The 17153-nt window shown below is 48.7% G+C and overlaps 5 protein-coding genes across 5 annotated transcripts; 2 read left to right on the forward strand and 3 right to left on the reverse strand.

Moving 5' to 3' along the window:
* Positions 1-500: 500 nt before the first annotated feature.
* On the forward strand, positions 501-3725 carry VTN77DRAFT_702 (uncharacterized protein; the record flags this gene model as incomplete). The annotated part of the gene is made up of 5 exons (XM_069423363.1): positions 501-597; positions 694-1809; positions 1948-2092; positions 2393-2502; positions 2554-3725. The coding sequence occupies 5 exons, from the start codon at positions 501-503 to the stop codon at positions 3723-3725; spliced, it is 2640 nt and encodes an 879-aa protein (XP_069273283.1).
* An 832-nt stretch (positions 3726-4557) lies between these two features.
* On the forward strand, positions 4558-6048 carry VTN77DRAFT_703 (uncharacterized protein; the record flags this gene model as incomplete). The annotated part of the gene is made up of 4 exons (XM_069423374.1): positions 4558-4597; positions 4669-4737; positions 4833-5284; positions 5335-6048. 4 exons carry the CDS (start codon positions 4558-4560, stop codon positions 6046-6048), a joined length of 1275 nt encoding a protein of 424 aa, XP_069273284.1.
* A 1602-nt stretch (positions 6049-7650) lies between these two features.
* On the reverse strand, positions 7651-9747 carry VTN77DRAFT_704 (uncharacterized protein; the record flags this gene model as incomplete). Its single annotated transcript, XM_069423385.1, has 2 exons — positions 7651-9262; positions 9386-9747. 2 exons carry the CDS (start codon positions 9745-9747, stop codon positions 7651-7653), a joined length of 1974 nt encoding a protein of 657 aa, XP_069273285.1.
* Positions 9748-10595: 848 nt separating this feature from the next.
* VTN77DRAFT_705 (uncharacterized protein) lies at positions 10596-11174 on the reverse strand (the record flags this gene model as incomplete). The annotated part of the gene is made up of 1 exon (XM_069423396.1): positions 10596-11174. One exon carries the CDS (start codon positions 11172-11174, stop codon positions 10596-10598), a length of 579 nt encoding a protein of 192 aa, XP_069273286.1.
* Positions 11175-15978: 4804 nt separating this feature from the next.
* Positions 15979-17096, reverse strand: VTN77DRAFT_706 (uncharacterized protein; the record flags this gene model as incomplete). The annotated part of the gene is made up of 3 exons (XM_069423407.1): positions 15979-16160; positions 16251-16691; positions 16775-17096. 3 exons carry the CDS (start codon positions 17094-17096, stop codon positions 15979-15981), a joined length of 945 nt encoding a protein of 314 aa, XP_069273287.1.
* Positions 17097-17153: the final 57 nt, after the last annotated feature.

Raw genomic sequence — 17153 nt, forward strand, 5'->3', positions numbered from 1 at the left:
GTTACCGCACGCCGGTCCTCCTCGACTTTTGCATTGTGCGCCTCACTTTGGCCTCTCCTCTGATACGTTTCTGTGTCCCGTAAGTAGAAAGATGCCGTCTTCCTTGGACTCACCTATCTTATCTCTCACTTCTTGTCCTTGTCTGCCGTCCATGAAGATGCTTTCAGCGGTCTATGGGAAAGTGATCAGTTACTGACAAAGTACTCGTGGCTAGCTGAGACGAGCCCCAACGCCCCAAAGCCCTTGGAATAAGCAAGTCGTACCGGTTTGAGCTACGTCCAGTTTCTCCCAAAAGGTCACACGAAGGAATATTGGATATTTCTGAAAAATCGAGCAAGAAGAATTTTTGCCAGCTTTCTCGACCGCAGGCGCTCCATTTCGCAATATACTATTTCTGAGCTAAATAAGTCCATGACTGGCAGCAATTGTGCATTTTGAGCAGTACACCCTTCCCTGCAGTTTTCAAAGGACGCTCTTAGAGCGCCCCCTTCGCTGTGAGGATGGTGAAAGCAGACGTGCGGAGGGACTATTATGCTGATCTGGGCGTCAGTCCCAGCGCAGACACAGATGAGATTAAGAAGCAGTTTCGGAAGCTAGGTGAGCTCGATTACGCTGACTGAATTTCTATTTCTTCTACGGTCCCCGATCTCTGAATTCGGCGACAATGACTGATTGGTGATTACTTCGTCCCAGCTTTGAAGTATCATCCTGACCGGAATCCCGGACGGGAAGCCGAATTCAACGCCAAGTTTCAAGCAATCCAGGCCGCGCATGAAATACTTAGTGATCCTCAGCAGCGATTGAAGTATGATACCGAGAGGCTCCGTGCTGGATATGGAAAGCTTTATGGTCCTCCCCCAAGTAATGGCACGCGACGAACGACCACCTCAAGCTATCCTGCCGCAGCCTCGGGGAAGGCCCCAACTGCAAAAGCATCGTTCCCTCAGCGTGCTTCGTATCAGGCGCCTCCTTCGTCGGGCGCTCAGCGATATGCAAGCTATGCGAAGGCTGCTCCCCAGCAGCCATGGGAGAAGGTGTATGAGTCCCAAACGAGAGCTGATGCATTCCGCGGATTTCAGGAAATGAAATCGAGTGCCAATATGCCAGGCTGGTCTAAGTTTGATCCTCGAACTGGGAAACCTGCTCAGCAATCTGGTAGAAGTACACCAACTTCCATGCCTACGAGTAGTGCGTCACGAATGAAGTCTGCGTATGAGCATTTCAACTCTAAACAGGCGTCTCCTACTGGACCTTCACGCTCTCAGTCAACCAGGAAAAAGCAAGGCTTTGCTCCAGGAACTCCAGGTGGTGACGAACCTATGGCACGAAATGTATCTTCATATACAAGCGTTCCTCGTGCCGACCGGTCTTCCGCATTTTTCGACAGCGTACCAAAGAAGAGTGACGGAGAATCATCCCGGTCAGCCACTCCTCAGGAGGACCACATCATTCCGGAGTTGGAGAGAACAAGCACTCGCTATGCGACCACCGGCGGAGAAAGGACTTATTTTTCCAGCGCGGGACTGGGCCGTTCCATTAGCATGCGTGAGCCGTCGTCTGGCAGTCCCAGAGCTCGTCCGCGTACCAATCCCCCCAGTCCTACCTCTCCCCCGTCAGGTAGACATCACAGCGCCAGTCCCGAGCTGAAAGCTCACCGAAACCGGACATTTTCCGACTCGACCAGTTCCAGCGATATTTCCGAGGACGAACCGCTCCCGTCCAAACCAAAGGCGACCCCTAAGAGTCGATTACGGCCAAACCAAAAGGTCTCAGATTTCTACTCTCCAAAGGATTGGAACCCTGGATTTGGTGAGGAATCCTCCGGCAAAATGAACGCCCCTCAATTCCGGGATTACTTGCGATCGTGGAATCGTTTTGGTTCACCGAGACCGCACAGCTACCATGACTTCTACGTGGACCGCAATACTGACAGTGAATACCACAAAGGTCGCGATTCCGAAAGCACTGCTTTTACGTTCCGATCAGAGTATACATTTCCTACTGCGGAGGCTGCCAAGAATGACACCCAGGGGAAGTCAGCAGGAGATTATAATAATAATAATAATGGAGAGAAGAAGAATTCGTCTGACTTGTATGGCCCTACCCCCCAAACCGATACCCCTGTTTCTCGTCATAAATGGTGGCACTCTACTACCCCCCAGGCTGTTTCGGGTGACTCGCATCGCAACACAGGATCTGACCCCTCATCCTTGGGCGCCAAGTCCCTGGCCACATTGCCGGTTACTAAGCGGCTAAAAGTGTGCCATGATGTGCAATGTGCAGTCCCCGATTCGGAAGCGATCCTTTCCTCCATGAACCGAATCTATGTCCCTGCCTTATCTTGCAAATCTACATCTGGAGACCTGAAAGCTGACCCTGTCAACCGTCACAGCTTTGGAGAATCGGGCAAGACGTTTATGAATGGCGGCCCCAAAAGCAAGAGCCATGAACACCTGAACAAACGCTTCTCCGCCAGTGAATGGAATGGTGTCTTTCAAGGAGGTAACTTTTTCTCACCAACTGTGTCAATTAATGACCGACGAATCGGATCAGGCACGTCTCCGACGCGTGGCCGGAGCGCCACAAGGGCGGATTCGGCTGCGCAGTACAACGTCGCACCATCGAGTGACGATTCCTCAAAACCACAGCAGCCAGCACCGTTTGCACCAGGGAAGTTCTCTGCGGATGCGTGGGCCCAGCAACTACGGGATAATACATGGGCAGTTCCACATCCAGAGATTGGCAAACAACAAGCGAATCCTCGCTCTTCGAGAAGCCCTCGAAAGGCGTCAAGAACTACACTTAAACCAGCAACGCGCCCACAACCAGCCACTGTATCCAGTGAAGCGGAAGAAGAAGAGACGACTGTCTTCGAGAGAAATAACCACGCGTTTCCTGGGACCCCGGAAGCGATGGATATCGATGAGGAGCCGCCGAGTAAAGCAGAAGTTCCCCCGGTCAATGGTGCATCGGCAGAATCCAACAAGTCAACGTCGCAACCCAATGCGGCACCCATGCCGAATAAGACGGGGTCCAAATCGTCTCCCGACAACGGTGAAAAGGCCAATGGAACAAAGAATGACCTGTTCAACTTGAAACCTCTGAACAACGTGGCTCCCTTCACTACCACGAATAGCAGTGGCATCGATGATCTGAAAGACATCCATGCCAACCTGCCCTTCGAGTCCCGCCCGAATAATCCGAATATTGGCCGTCGCGTCGTCCGACCGCGTGAGTTGAATCTTCCCAACCCGCCTAAGCGACCTCGTCCACCGGTAATGGTCCCTGCCGGCCCAGATTCGAGCCAAAAGGTCCTCCCACAGAAAGCATGGGATCGCTATGTTGCAGAGATGACTGCCTACATGCGGGAGTGGAATGAATTCAATCGGCTTATGCTCCGGCATTTCAATGCCCGGCAGGACGCGGTCGAGACTGGCCTTGCCCCCAAGTGGATCAGTGCGGTTGGGGATTCGACCCGACTGAATGTCAACGCGGAAGATGGAGGAGCACGTGATGCAGATGGCGGCAGTGAGGTAGACGACACTGATGACAATCTCGTTCCCGGACAGCCCACGGGTGGATTTAACGCGTACCTCCGTGGTGTCGAGGAGGATTTCAAGGTCCGTCAACACTGGGAGGTCTCATGGGAACGGCATCGGGCTTGTATCTTGGAATTGGGTGAGATTCGCGATTGGATCCGGAATGGTGGGAAGGTGGTGGCATGAGAAAGCAGTCTCGTGGTTGATCTGAAGGGCGAATAGACAGACGTTGCATTGCGTTGCGGTTGCAGCATGGCAATGGAGTCAGGCGCATAGACGGATCAAGGGGATATGTCTGTTGATCGATGATTTGATACTGGATGGGCAGTTCTTGCATTTTTGTTCCTGGAGGTATTTTGCATACACAGTTCTCGGTCTGTACAATAATACTATCACGGTCACATAATAATATCCATTTCATCCCGTTCATCTATTCAATATTAGTATTCGTTAAGATTTCTCCTGATGACATGACCTGGCGTGGTTGCTATCCACCGTATCAGCCCTAGCCCTAACCCTCGTCTTGAACCCTGAAGATGTCCCAAAACGGACATGCCCGAGCAACCCGACCCCCGCTACGGCGCGCCATTGCCGCCATCCTGTCAAAACAAATTAATCCCGAACCCCGCCGTTCCACGGAGCGTCCGAAAGCAAAAGGCCTGGAAAGGGCGTTTAAGTGCGTAAGTCTTCCCCTCCTGAAATCGGAGCCTGCCGATAACTGCGTCACTCGGGCCGTTCCAATTTTTTTTTAAATCAAATAATTGACTCACATTGCCACCTGGATTTGAAGATAATTTAATTTGAGCCTTTTGTGAATACGCAAGTTCCTACCTACGTTTAGACATTGGCAGTGGGTTTTTCTTTTCTTTCTTTTCCCTGCCTACGAATCGAATTCTTTTACCGGGCGAAAGTACCGACGTCGACCAATTGGACCTGAATCACGTAGAAAGAGCGGCTGTCGTTGTGAGAACGGCACCGGATTGATCGGGACTACGCGAACCCCTTTTTTGAACGCGAGATGGTAACCATAGTATTGGGCAGTCAATGGGGGGACGAGGGTAGGAAATCTCAACTGATATTGTCAGAACGTTCTTCATGAATCTGCAGCACTAATGCATGACTCCTGCAGGCAAGGGAAAAATCACTGATCTACTCTCTCAGAATGCGACGCTGTGCTGTCGCTCCGCTGGCGGCCATAGTGAATCACCCTGAGTATTCCCTCTTGATCATTTGCTACCGAAGCGGGACACAAGCGCTGACTGGGAGGTCTTCTATTTTGCTGTTAAACGCAAGACGCCGGCCACACTATTGTTCATGACTCTGTGACCTACGATTTCCACATCCTTCCGTCTGGACTTGTTTCGCCAAAGTGTATCAATCTCATCGGCGCGGGAACGGTCGTCCATGTTCCCAGCTTCTTCAAGGAATTGGCCGCGTTGGAGGAGAAGGGCCTCAAGGATGCGGCGAAACGCGTCTTCATCTCCGACCGCGCGCACGTCTGCTTTGATCTCCACTCCGTCGTCGATGGTCTCGAGGAAGCCAAGCGCGGTGGACGCAAGGTTGGCACGACTGGCAAGGGAATCGGCCCATGCTATAGTGACAAGGCTGCGCGGAGAGGTGTTCGTGTGGGCGAGATTCTGGACGAAGAGGTCTTTGAGAGAAAGCTGAGGACTCTGGAGTCGATATACAAGAACCGCTTTGGAGAGCTGGCATATGATGTCGAAGAGGAAATCGGGCGATTCAAGGCATGTCACCTCTCTCGCTGTGTTGATTTCTCCTGCTAATTGCATGATAGGAATATCGCAAGCTCCTGAAACCATTCATCGTCGACCAGCTTCCTTTCCTCCAGAAATACCAGAATGCCGCCGACACGACACTCGTCGAGGGTGCCAACGCCCTCATGCTGGACCTCGATCACGGCACCTACCCCTTCGTTACGTCCTCCTCGACCGGTCTCGGTGGAGCCATCCAGGGCCTGTCGCTGAACCCAACCAGTATCAAATCGATCATCGGGGTTGTCAAGGCCTACACGACTCGTGTCGGCTCCGGCCCGTTCCCTACGGAGCAGCTGAACGACATCGGCGACAAGCTGCAGTCTATTGGCAAAGAATTCGGCGTCACCACTGGCCGCCGCCGCCGCTGCGGGTGGCTCGACCTCGTCCTGTTACGGTACTCGCACGCGATCAACCACTACACGGCGCTCAACCTGACCAAGCTCGACGTGCTGGACGACTTTGACGAGATCAAGGTCGCCGTGGCCTACAAACTGCCCGACGGGACGCGCGTGGAGGGCACTTACCCAGCCGACGCCAGCGTCCTCGAGAAGGTCGAAGTCGAGTACGTCACGCTGCCAGGCTGGAAGAGCAGCACGATGGGCGCGACGAAGTACGAGGACCTCCCGGCCAACGCGCGCGCCTACGTCGAGTTCATTGAGCGAGAGATTGGTGGCATCCCGATCAAATGGATTGGCACTGGGCCGGCGAGAAGCCACATGATCATTCGGGATTGAACCTGCCGACAACCAGCCAAGTTGCCAACCAAACCAAACCAACCCAACCCCCCGAAAAACAACACTCCTGGACCCAACCAACCTAACTAACCTCACGACAACTCCTTCTTTTTCTGCTCGTAAGTCTCTCTCTGTCCTCCACCTACCCACCCCTTTCCCCCTTCCTCTTTGAAAAAGAAAAGGAAAAGAAAAGAAAAGGAAGAAAATCAATCAAAATAAACTCAGGAAGAAAGGAAAGAATACCTGATCTAAGGATTGTTCTGGCTAGGTTTATGTCAGGTTAGGTGGACGAAAGATGAAAAAGGAAATAGCAAGATAGACCATAAAAATCGAACAAATGAAATCATTATAGACGTGGTTGGTCTGGTGGATTTGGGTTGGCCCCCTTTGTTATTATTGTTGTTGTTGTTGCTGTTGCTTTGTTTTTATAAATGGTTTTTTGGTTCAGCATGTGTCAATCATAGCATATCAATTACATATCATCACACCTATCGTTATCATTATCATTATCATTTCATTCTCATCGTGGAATGAGCAAATAAAAACAAGCATACAAATAGAACAAATAAAACAGTATTCATGTCGGAAAAAAAAAAGAAATAGTATTATTGTCAAACTGTCGAAACTAGGTAGGTATAGACAGATTACCTAGACTACCTACGTTTTCTTCCTTCCTTCCTTCCTTCCTTCCTTCCTTCCTTTCTTTCTACTCCGATGCCGGTTCATTCGATCAGACCAGATCAGATAGGATGTGGATGTCTCTTCCTCTCTTTCTGCAGGTAAGGAAGATACTGTACCTAGGTAGGTAGATAGGTAAGTAGACCAGCAGTGGATCAGCAATGGAAAAGGGGAGATAGTATTATCAATCTAAAGCACCTAACTCAAGACAAAAAAACAAAAGAAAACATCCCTTCCTTCCCCATCCATCATCGCTTGCAATTCCTTTCCTTTTTCCCGTAGATCATTCAGGCCCTTGACATGATGTCATATGATATTTACCCATAACACATCCTCCGAAAGAGAAAAGAAAAGGAAAAAAAAGACATGGAAAAAAGAAAAAGATATCCTGCCGTTGTATACAGGTGCTCATGCACAGTACATACCCCTGTACCCAACACAAGACAAGACGAACGAGACAAGGGTGGCCGTGCTCTCTCCCATACCATAAGTAATCTACAAACAAGATCCCAGACAAACAGACAGAACAAGGAAACATTAATAAATATTACCGTATCCTGCTGAAGTTGGGAAGATCATGAATGTTCCAGACCCATAGATATTCACACACTTGTTCCGAGGTGTTAAGTAAAAGTAAGCCCGTGATCCTGTAAAACATCGTATAGCGCAGGAGAAAAATTTTTTAGGGTAGAAACGACAAGTTCGAATGGAACAGCATCGAATGCGAAAAAGGGCGGAAAGAAAGTCCAAATCGAAAAAATCAAATAGATCCCCACGAAAAAAACGCCGGTCTATGGATGGTGATGGCGATGGTGATGTCGATATCATCGTAAGAGATCAGGCATCAATCCATTGAGATTCCAAACACCGAACTGATTTGATTGATTTGTTCCACCCAGAGACACGTCGGTCCGGATGGACATTCTAGAAATATTCACGTCGTTCTCGACGGTCATCCCATTGAGAACGGTCGGTGCGATCGAACCTGTTGCGGCGGTTGCGATCAAACCTGTTGTGGCTGTTGCGATCGAACCCGTCACGGCTGTTGCGATCGAACCCGCGCCGGTCGTTGGAGAAACCCCGTGAGGAAAATGAAGATTCTGACCAGTTAGACTCCCCAATGTTCACGCCTGGCACATTGGAGAGACCGAGTTTATTGGCTACTTCGGGGTTGATTGCTGGCGGTTCAGGCATGCTCCATCCATGGAGAGCCAGGTTATTGAGAGCACGGACCGCGTCTCTCTTAGTATCAAAGACTGGAATCAGCACGCCGATCTGACCCATGTAGGCCGCCTGCTTGCTCTCGTATGGGACCAGCTTCATGGCTGCCCTAACTTGTGAGACTGTCTCTGCAGCGGCTGGAGGTAGCTCTTGGTTCTGTCGGGACATGTCGACCTTGGCGGTTTGTAGGGACGTTGCATCTTCCGAAATAGGCAGATTGCCGACTTTGCTGTGGAAGTAGCCGGACTCGCCATCAACTAGAAGGACCCAGCCTTCGCCTTTCTTGTTCGCTCGCGCGGTCCGGCCGAGACGATGGATATACGACTCCCTCGTCTGAGGAGCCCCAACCTGGATGACATGGGTGACATCCGGGAAGTCCATACCACGGGCGGTGACGTCGGAAGAGAACAGGATGCCAGAGTTGGCGTTGCGAAAGGCCTGCGCGCTCCGCGTCCTCTGGTCTTGAGTCAGGCGGGAATGAATTCGAAAGACCCCAGTTCTCCCCAGGGGGTGATCACTGCGGCGATCCATCGGATCCGTGCGCAACTCTCGGAAGGCCTCATACGCGAGTTGGACACTGGTCGTGTTATTATAGTAGACGATAGCCTTGAAAGGTTGCAGGCGAGGATCTTGCTCGCACTGACGGTTGTAGTTCTTCGCAATTTCAAGCACGGCGGGCAGAGCATTCTCTAACCCACGAAGAAAGACAGCCTTCTGGGGAACAGTGAGATGGGTGGGCACTTCGTTCTCCGAGATCGTCTTGACAAATTTGAAATCGGGTTTCATGGTCTTCCGGACCATGCTCATCACCTCCTGAGGGACGGTGGCAGAGAACATCAGAGTCTGTCGGTCCACCTTCATGCGGTTTGGGAGGTAACTCTGGATCTCCTCGATCTGGGGTGCGAATCCCTGGTCCAGCAAGCGATCGGCTTCGTCCAGCACGAATGCACTCAGCTTGGGGGCTCTGACACCGGTGCTTGGGTCGGAGAGGATATCCACGAGGCGACCGGGGGTTCCAACAAGAACGTGGCAGCCGTTTTCTTGGATACGACGTAGGCCTTCCTTTTTTCTCGTGCCACCCACTGCGGTTTGGATAATCACTCCGGTCGACGACGCAACCTTGACGGCCTCAACAGCGATCTGTTCGGCGAGTTCCCGAGTGGGTGAGACGATAATGGCACGGATATCCGCGGCATTAGTTCTTAGTTCCTGTCCCCCGCGCCTCTCCAGGCTGGGGTCTTGAAGAAGGATATTCTGCAGGACAGGGAGTAAGAAGGCAATAGTCTTTCCGGTACCGGTTTTGGCTTGGGCCAAACTATAAGACAATTTATAGGATTAGCACATGATGCATGGTTACAAGACTCATCAACTTCTTGAAATCTTGATTGGTCTTCATGAAAGAAAGGTCGAATTAGAGCAGGTCGGGGAGGAGGCTTACACATCGATCCCCTTGAGCGTCTCATTGATTGTCAGGCTCTGAACGTCGGTCATGGTCGTGAGGTTCATCTTATTTGTGATGGGATAGATAAGACGCGAGCTGACGAGGCCCTTGTCTGCCAACTCCTGAAACTGAGTGATCCGCTCCTCGCTGCCGCCAGCTGCCTCTTGGACAGGCTGGGCGGCGGCTCTCAACGGTGGGGAGAAATGAAAGGCCCGGACTTGCAGGGGGCTGGAGATGGATGCAGACGGTCGTTGCCATCTCGCCAGCAGAGAAGTTGCTTTGACCGACTGGATCGATCGAGGCGCGCAGACTCGCAGGGCCTGCGCGAGGGCCGGCCCGCGACGGACGGCGCTCAGCATCTTGACAAGACGGAGGCAATTGCGGACTTCAAGGGGAACCGGGTGCAGAACGACGAAATACGAAGAAAGACCCGGGCCTTGAAGCACAAAAACCTCGGGAGAAAAGAAGGATGGGGGAGGAAGGGTTGATGGAGAGGAGATGGAGAGGACGGAGAGGAGGAGGAAAAAAATTGGAAACTTCGAAGTTTTCGGCGGAGGCTAGCGGACCCAATCGGGCCGAAACTCAAAACGGCGAGCTTCTTATCGTTATCTGCAAAGCATTCCAAGGTTGCTACACCTACAGCGCTGAAGATAATTAATTGATTAAATTGATTAAATTGATTAAATTGATTGACTCAATTTACTCTTCTCGAGAGATATCACAATCCCGCTTGAGCAGTGACATTCCTACCCACACCATCAACGTTGGCAATTTGCCTGTCCAGCACATTACAACGAGAAAAACATCGTCATAAAATCATCTCTGCAATCACTCCAAATATTTCCCGTTCGTCTCCTCGTGGATGACATCGAACAGTGGTTTGCCGCTGAACCAGCCTGCAAAAGGGGTGCCGACTGTCTTGTACGTATACTGCGCGTCCTCGTCGCTGATCTCGATAGTCTGTCCGCCACGGCCGGCTGCTGCGGCATCGGCCATCAATTGTGCATGGCAGCATTTCTCCAGGCTGACGAACCAGTAGACGGCCTCCTCGATCGTGCGACCCACCGTCAGAAGGCCATGGTTCTGCAAGAGGGCCGCCTTCTTATTCCCGAGGGCCGCTGCGATGTTCTTCCCTTCCTCTTTCGCGAGAACGACGCCATTGAACTGCTCGTAGACGACATGGTCCTGGATAATCGAGACATTCCTCTCAGCATGCACACACTTCCACATGGATTGACAGCCCGCAGATTTGGGTGCGACTCACATTGTAGAATGCACAGGCATCCTGCGTGATGATGTCCAGCGGTCTTCCCAGCGCACAAAAGGAACGGCCATAGATACTGTGACTGTGCGCGGCGCAGTTGACGTCGGGCCGTGCGCTATGGATCGCCGAATGGATCATGTAGGCGGCGCTGTTGAGCAGTCGAACAGGACCACCACCGATGATATTACCCTCATGGTCTACCTGAATCAGGTCTGACTTCTTGATCTGGGAGAAGGCCACACCGAACGGGTTGACCCAGAAGGTCTCCTTATCAACCGGATCTCTGATAGTGATATGCCCTGCCACACCTTCGTCAAAGCCATATTTCCCGAATATTCTGAATGCAGCTGCGAGGCGCCCCTTCAGATATTCTCTTTCTTCATACTTGTCCTCAAAGACGGGCGGTCTGGGGAACGCCTGGGCACGTAGATTACTTTCAGGATCGGAGCTATGAGTGATAGTGGTCTTTGAAGGCGTTGCAGTGGATGGAGTCACAGTCTCTGTAGCGGCAGGGGGAGCCATTTTATACTCAGGGGGACCTTAGACAATCCCGTTGTTCCTCAACAATAGCAACAGCAACAGCAAAGGTGAGAAAAGAGGAATAGCACTTACTTACTGACAGTTAACTGACCGCCCTCCTACCTCATATACATACCCCAGTAACCCCTTATCCTTCCAGCATTGATTGATCATCATCCGAGGTGTGGTTGGTTGGTTGATTATTCTTGCGCCGAATAGTTTCCTATTTCGTCAAGCGTAGCGTCCTCGTGCGGGGATCAAGCAACTCATTACCAATTCAATGACTTTTCGCCCTATAGGAAGCAATCCAAGGCATGTACGTACATACAATATGTACTGTACTTACGTGATGGTGGCTGACTTGCTACGTAGGTATGGGCCACTATTAGCCATCTACGGATATGATTCTCTCCAGATTCCTGCCCGTGTCCTGTGGGTTCTGTCCAATCGGATTCAGTTCAAATGAGGAATATGGGTAGCCCGCCTGGAAAGTGGATAATAAAGACTACCTAATCAATAGAAAAATATGGTGAAGAGAACATTATAAGGAATACGAGCAGGGAGCCCACCTCAGAAGACAAAAACTACTTACATGGTTAGGTAGGCAGTATTGTGCATATTACGCATCGCATAGATCATTCTTTTTCTTGTTGTCAATCAATATGAATACATTAGATATTGATTACATGAACTTGGCTTTGACTTTACTAAATAATATGCTAATACAACAATATTGTATGATGGTTATAGAAATGACTAGGAAAATTATTCCTAACTCCTAACTGGGGTAGGTATTGCAGAGTCCCCTTTATAGAGATGAATCATATCCAGGGAGGCTAGAATAATTCCTAGTTTCATTCTAGGAGGTTAGAAGGTAGAGGAGCCAGGCAGCCAAGGTAAGTCTCAAAGGACTTGTTTTCAATTCATGGTTAGGTTATAAAACAAGATATTACAGCAGCACAAGCTGGGCCACCTTCAGGTAGTCCTGAATAATAAGCAAGAAGAAATAGCATATAAAGAGGCTAAGATTAAACTACAGGTAAGCCTAGAGGAGGAGTACTAGCATCAGCATCAGCATTAGCAACAGCAGGAACAGGAATAAGAATAGGAACAGGAAGACAAGATAATGATACATTGAGTAGGACCCACTATCTATATCATGGCCAGTAGCCATAAGGTATATCGATGCCGAGTCTCTATATACTGTTCTAGAATCCTAGTTCTCTTGCTGTATTGCCTTTGAAAGTATTTAGTAGTCAGAACCAGCAGCAATAATATTTATTTCTTCTTATAAACCAAATAAACCCGTTTTTGTTCTTTGCATAATTTGTATAAAATATACTCTAAGTTAGCAAAACTGTTTTCGTTATTATTCCCTCTATTAGTACTACTACTACTACTAGACTATATATATCCTAATGCCTACAAAGAGAAGAAGAAGCACACTCCTCTCAGTAAGAATGCTGTAAATATACTGCTACGTAATCTGATGACCCGGGCTGTTTCGCAGTCTGCCTCTGGTTCCATATACCTGGCGACTCCATCCCTGGTTCCGAAGGCTGCTCTTCGACTTAGAAAGGCAATAAGTCAAAGCCATAAGGAGAAGAACATCTAGCTTTCAGTTCGAGAAATGGGAATTTTTTATTCACATACCTAATCTTCACTACAATTGGTCCAATACCTTGCAAACATAACTGTACACAAGACTGTGAATGCCATAATTTGCCAAACAGTAAATATACCTTGCAAAGGCCTGACAAGTAGTGAGTACATATTTGTAAGGGATGTCACCAAAGCTCCTGCCACTTCACGGCTCTCATAGCTGAGGCCTCTCTTGTGTATAAAATCCTCCGACTGCCATCTCCTTCGCACTATCCTTTTGATTCCTCTCTCAACATCCCTAGTTTGAATCCTTCTTCTATTTACGTCCTTACATGTCTTTAAAGAAGAAATAAAATATGCAGAGACAGACCTCTAGGTAAGGAATCCTTATTTTCTCATTCTCCCTTTCTTTCTCTCTGTCTGCTTCTTGTCCTTCCTTGCTTTGTTTCTTGAGTCTAATGCACTGGTCTGGTAGGTCGAGAACTTATGAAGTCTTCTATCCATGGTGTCGAAACCCATCTGACAGGTGTCTTGTTAAGATGTGTAAAGTTTTTCTTTATCGGTTACCTCTCCATTGCGGATTTGAAGACCACACAAGCTAGCAATATATGCAAAACAGCGATAACGAATTCTCGACAATTCCTACACTATTTAAAGCTAATTCAGTCATTAAAAGACTCAACTCAGCTGCATTGCACAAAAAGAAATATAAATTAATGCATTTTCGCCAATGATTCCGATATTGAACGCATCCGGAGAATCCTATCTTTGGACAACTTACTACAACTTATTACAAAAGCTCGCAGTGACGGCGATACTAGTAAGTTAATTATCATAGATGATGCTTTCTCTTGTTGTAAATCGATTTGATTTTTAAAATGATATGCTAATAATGTTATATGATGGTTGTAGAAAGGACTTCAAGCAAACAAAGTAGCCGGGGAGGCACTTTTTCTGGGATGGACACCATCCAAGGTGGCAACAACACATTCAATGTCAATATAGGGAGCGCTCCCAGTAGGGGAGTAAAAAGGGGCAGAAACGAAAGATCCCAATTGAGGAAATGGATTTATTCGCAAAAGTAAGTTTGAAAGGACTTATTTTTAATTTATGTTTAGGTTATAATAACAACATATATAGTGCTGGGAGCTAGGCCACCTGAAGGCAGCAGCAAACAATAAATGAGAGGAACTTGCACAAAAGGAGGAGAAGATTACGCAGCTAGAGTTAATCCTAGCTGAGGAGGATGCCAACTGGGAGGAGAAGGAGCAGCAGTATCGGCACCAAGAGCAGCAGCAAGGAACTCGCACGGAAGGAGGAGAAGATTGCACAGCTGGAGGCAATGCTGGCTGCAGAGGATAAAGAAGATGAGCAGCAGCTGTAGCAGCATCAATATCAGCAGCAGGAGGACAGGATAATGCATAATTGAGTGGGAATTGTTGGTGCTAAAATGAGGGACTGGGCGATCGGGAGCAAATCGGAATAGGTTTCGATGTTGTGATGCGAACTATCACATGATTTTCTATGATGTATGAGTATTCATTGTTGTCACAGTCATGCATGTACAGTACAAATGTACTGTTAGCGTCTAGGAGTCTTAGGTGGAATGTTCTCTCCCACCTATGAAGCAGTACATACCTGAAACAAATGAAGGAGATGGAAGCTGATACCATATTGATTCTTGGGGTTAAAATCGGCCTGTGTTCTCATTTTGTCCACCTTTTCTAATTATCACCGTTTTCTCATGTCCTTCTAGGAGTTCTAGTATTGGTTCGAGTCAAAATTCAGTCATCTTCATCTCGTTTCCATTGAGTCCTACTCAATGATATATTATCTTGTCCTCCTGCAGCTGATGCTGCTGTTACTGTAGCTCCTGCTCCTACTGTTGATGCTGCCAAGCTGCTGCGGATGCTGCTTCTGGTCTTCTTCCCAGTAGCATTCCTCCTCGGCCAGGATTGCCTCAAGCTCAGCAATCATGGCTTCTTTGTGAGCGATTTCCTCTTATTCGCTGTGCAGTAGCAAACTGGATAACCTGGTTCATTCATCTGGTCATTGGGGTCCACAGTTGAGTTTACCTTCTATATATATGTAATCCCTATGCTGCGACATCATAGGATCATCGTGAAGAGAGGCCTTTCTATACTTCAGCCAATAGCACTAAAGAAGCATAATGTTAGTGGATAACTACTTCACCAGAGCGAATGAACTCTCCAATTAGCATTTACCAAAGTTTTTAAAACCATAAGGAGCTGTTATTTCTACTGTTTCTGCTGCTTCTGCTTCTGCTTCTGTTACTGCTTCTTCTCCTGCCAATGTATTTGTTAGTCAAAACATAAAACAGATATTAGGCTAAGGCTTCAAAACAATCCGAGGGTAATGCTGATGGGAATGGACCTACTTTCAACTCATGAAATAGCCAGCAAGGACAGACTAAAGAACCAGCCAGCCTGTAAAGGCAAACCAAAGAACTATGGCCCAGTTCTTGCAAGTCACTGTCAGGATAAGTAATGGAGAAAAAGAAGAAGAGACCAGAGATATCATGGTATTCCAATGCTCTGATGCAAACGCAATAATGATCAGAAGCAGGCGTGCACGCGAGAAAAAGAAAAGGAAGAAAGGAAGAGGGAAAGAGAAGAAAGAGGAAGAGGGGAGGGGAAGGACACGTTGACCGAAAACCACCTGACTCAGAGCCCCGTGATGACCCTGAACCTCCTTGCCCCTCAATCTGTATCTTTCTATATACGGAATATATAACAATTATTAGTATCTAGGCAACTAATGGCACTAGTGGTTACTATTCTGTCGGGTTGCAGGAAGCTATAAATAGGGACAACGCTTAATAACACTTGTACTGTACTATATCTCTAGTATCATATGGTCATCTTCTTCATCTTCTCTATTGTAAAGACCTTAACTTCCGTCTTGCACGCTATCACGTGGGTATAAAAGCAATAGACGTAAGTATACGACATCAAAGTCATGAAATCTACCTAGCCCTTACTAGCAAGAAATATATCTATATAATGAAAAATATCATTTTGGGGGGTGACAGTTACCTAGGAATTGACAAAATTGTGTAAGTATACCACACCAAAGTCTGGAGAATTTAAGCAAATAAAAGGGAGATAGGTGGATTAGCCAAGTGGCGTCTGCTCTTGCTGAAACTACCTCTACTGGAGGTGTAACTACCATCTAGATATCTTCCCTATGGTAGCTGCGAAAAATCATAAGAATTGCCAAACGGACGGTTCAAGTACCGCGACAAGGCTTCCTCCTCTGACACCCAGTTGACTGGGACTTCCAGATCGGTCTGACTCTCGATGAGTGGCTTCAGCTCTTCTGCGAGCTCGAGTTTCATCTGGTTCCGGTACCAGGGGGCGAAATGGACTTGATATAACACAGAAGCGGTCAGCACTGTTTAGTACGCAGTCAAAGAATTGAAGGCCTGAGAACATAACAGGATTGTGGGTTTCTCACTCATTGCTAACATGACCCGCACTTCGTCGGTGCGATTTCCTACTCCAGCGTGCCACAGTCTCAGGTCTCTGATGACCACCGATCCCTTCGGCACGACTGGTTGGCACGGCGGACGAATCTCTCGCCGTTTCTCCAGCTCAGCAGGCTTGATCCGTCCGCTGGCTCGCTCGCCGTGCCGCCCATCCTGCACGTGGAGGCCGCTATCGATATGTGTTCCCAACCACACCTCCGTGGAGCCATTCTCCGGCGTCATCGTGATCAGGGGGACATTCACAACGAGCGCAAACGGGTGCGCAGGGTGGTCAAAGTCGGCGTCCGAATGGACCGGTTGCGATGTAGGAGGCGTCTCTGCCGTAGGTGGCATCGCCGTATTTCCTGAGCAAAAGGTCCATTTTGGTCGTGGACCTAACATGCATGAAGTGACCTGCGTGACAATTGGATCTGTTTATTTTTCCCTCGAAGGGTTTATATTTAGTGATTGCTGCGGAATCTCCGTATGGGGGAAAGGCAAAGAACGAACTCACTCAGGAAGATACTAGTGTCAAAATACTCCTTCACAGGAGGAGGATCCTGTTGAATGTTTCCCCGGTTGTAGTTGTACGGACTGTCTTCCCCCCTCGCCTGCAAAGTGAAGGCATCTTGGACCATCTTCTTGTTCAACCGGTCGAGGACGTCATGTCGGATCAGATCTTCGATCACCACCAATCCATCCCGATGGAGGCTGCGTATTGCAACTTCGAGATTCTGAGGGGACAACTGCAAGCGCTCGAGTTCGGATTTGGACGGGCGTATCGAGACCGGATGGCTGGGGAGCGCCCCGCCTGCTTGGGTTTGACAGGTGCTCATAGTCCTTAGTCTTGATAATTGTAACACGAGAGTGTGCGCTGCAGTTCAGTCAAAATA

The sequence above is a fragment of the Rasamsonia byssochlamydoides genome (assembly GCF_041956645.1).
Source record: "Rasamsonia byssochlamydoides strain NRRL 3658 unplaced genomic scaffold VTN77scaffold_107, whole genome shotgun sequence".
NCBI classification, from domain to species: domain Eukaryota; kingdom Fungi; phylum Ascomycota; class Eurotiomycetes; order Eurotiales; family Trichocomaceae; genus Rasamsonia; species Rasamsonia byssochlamydoides.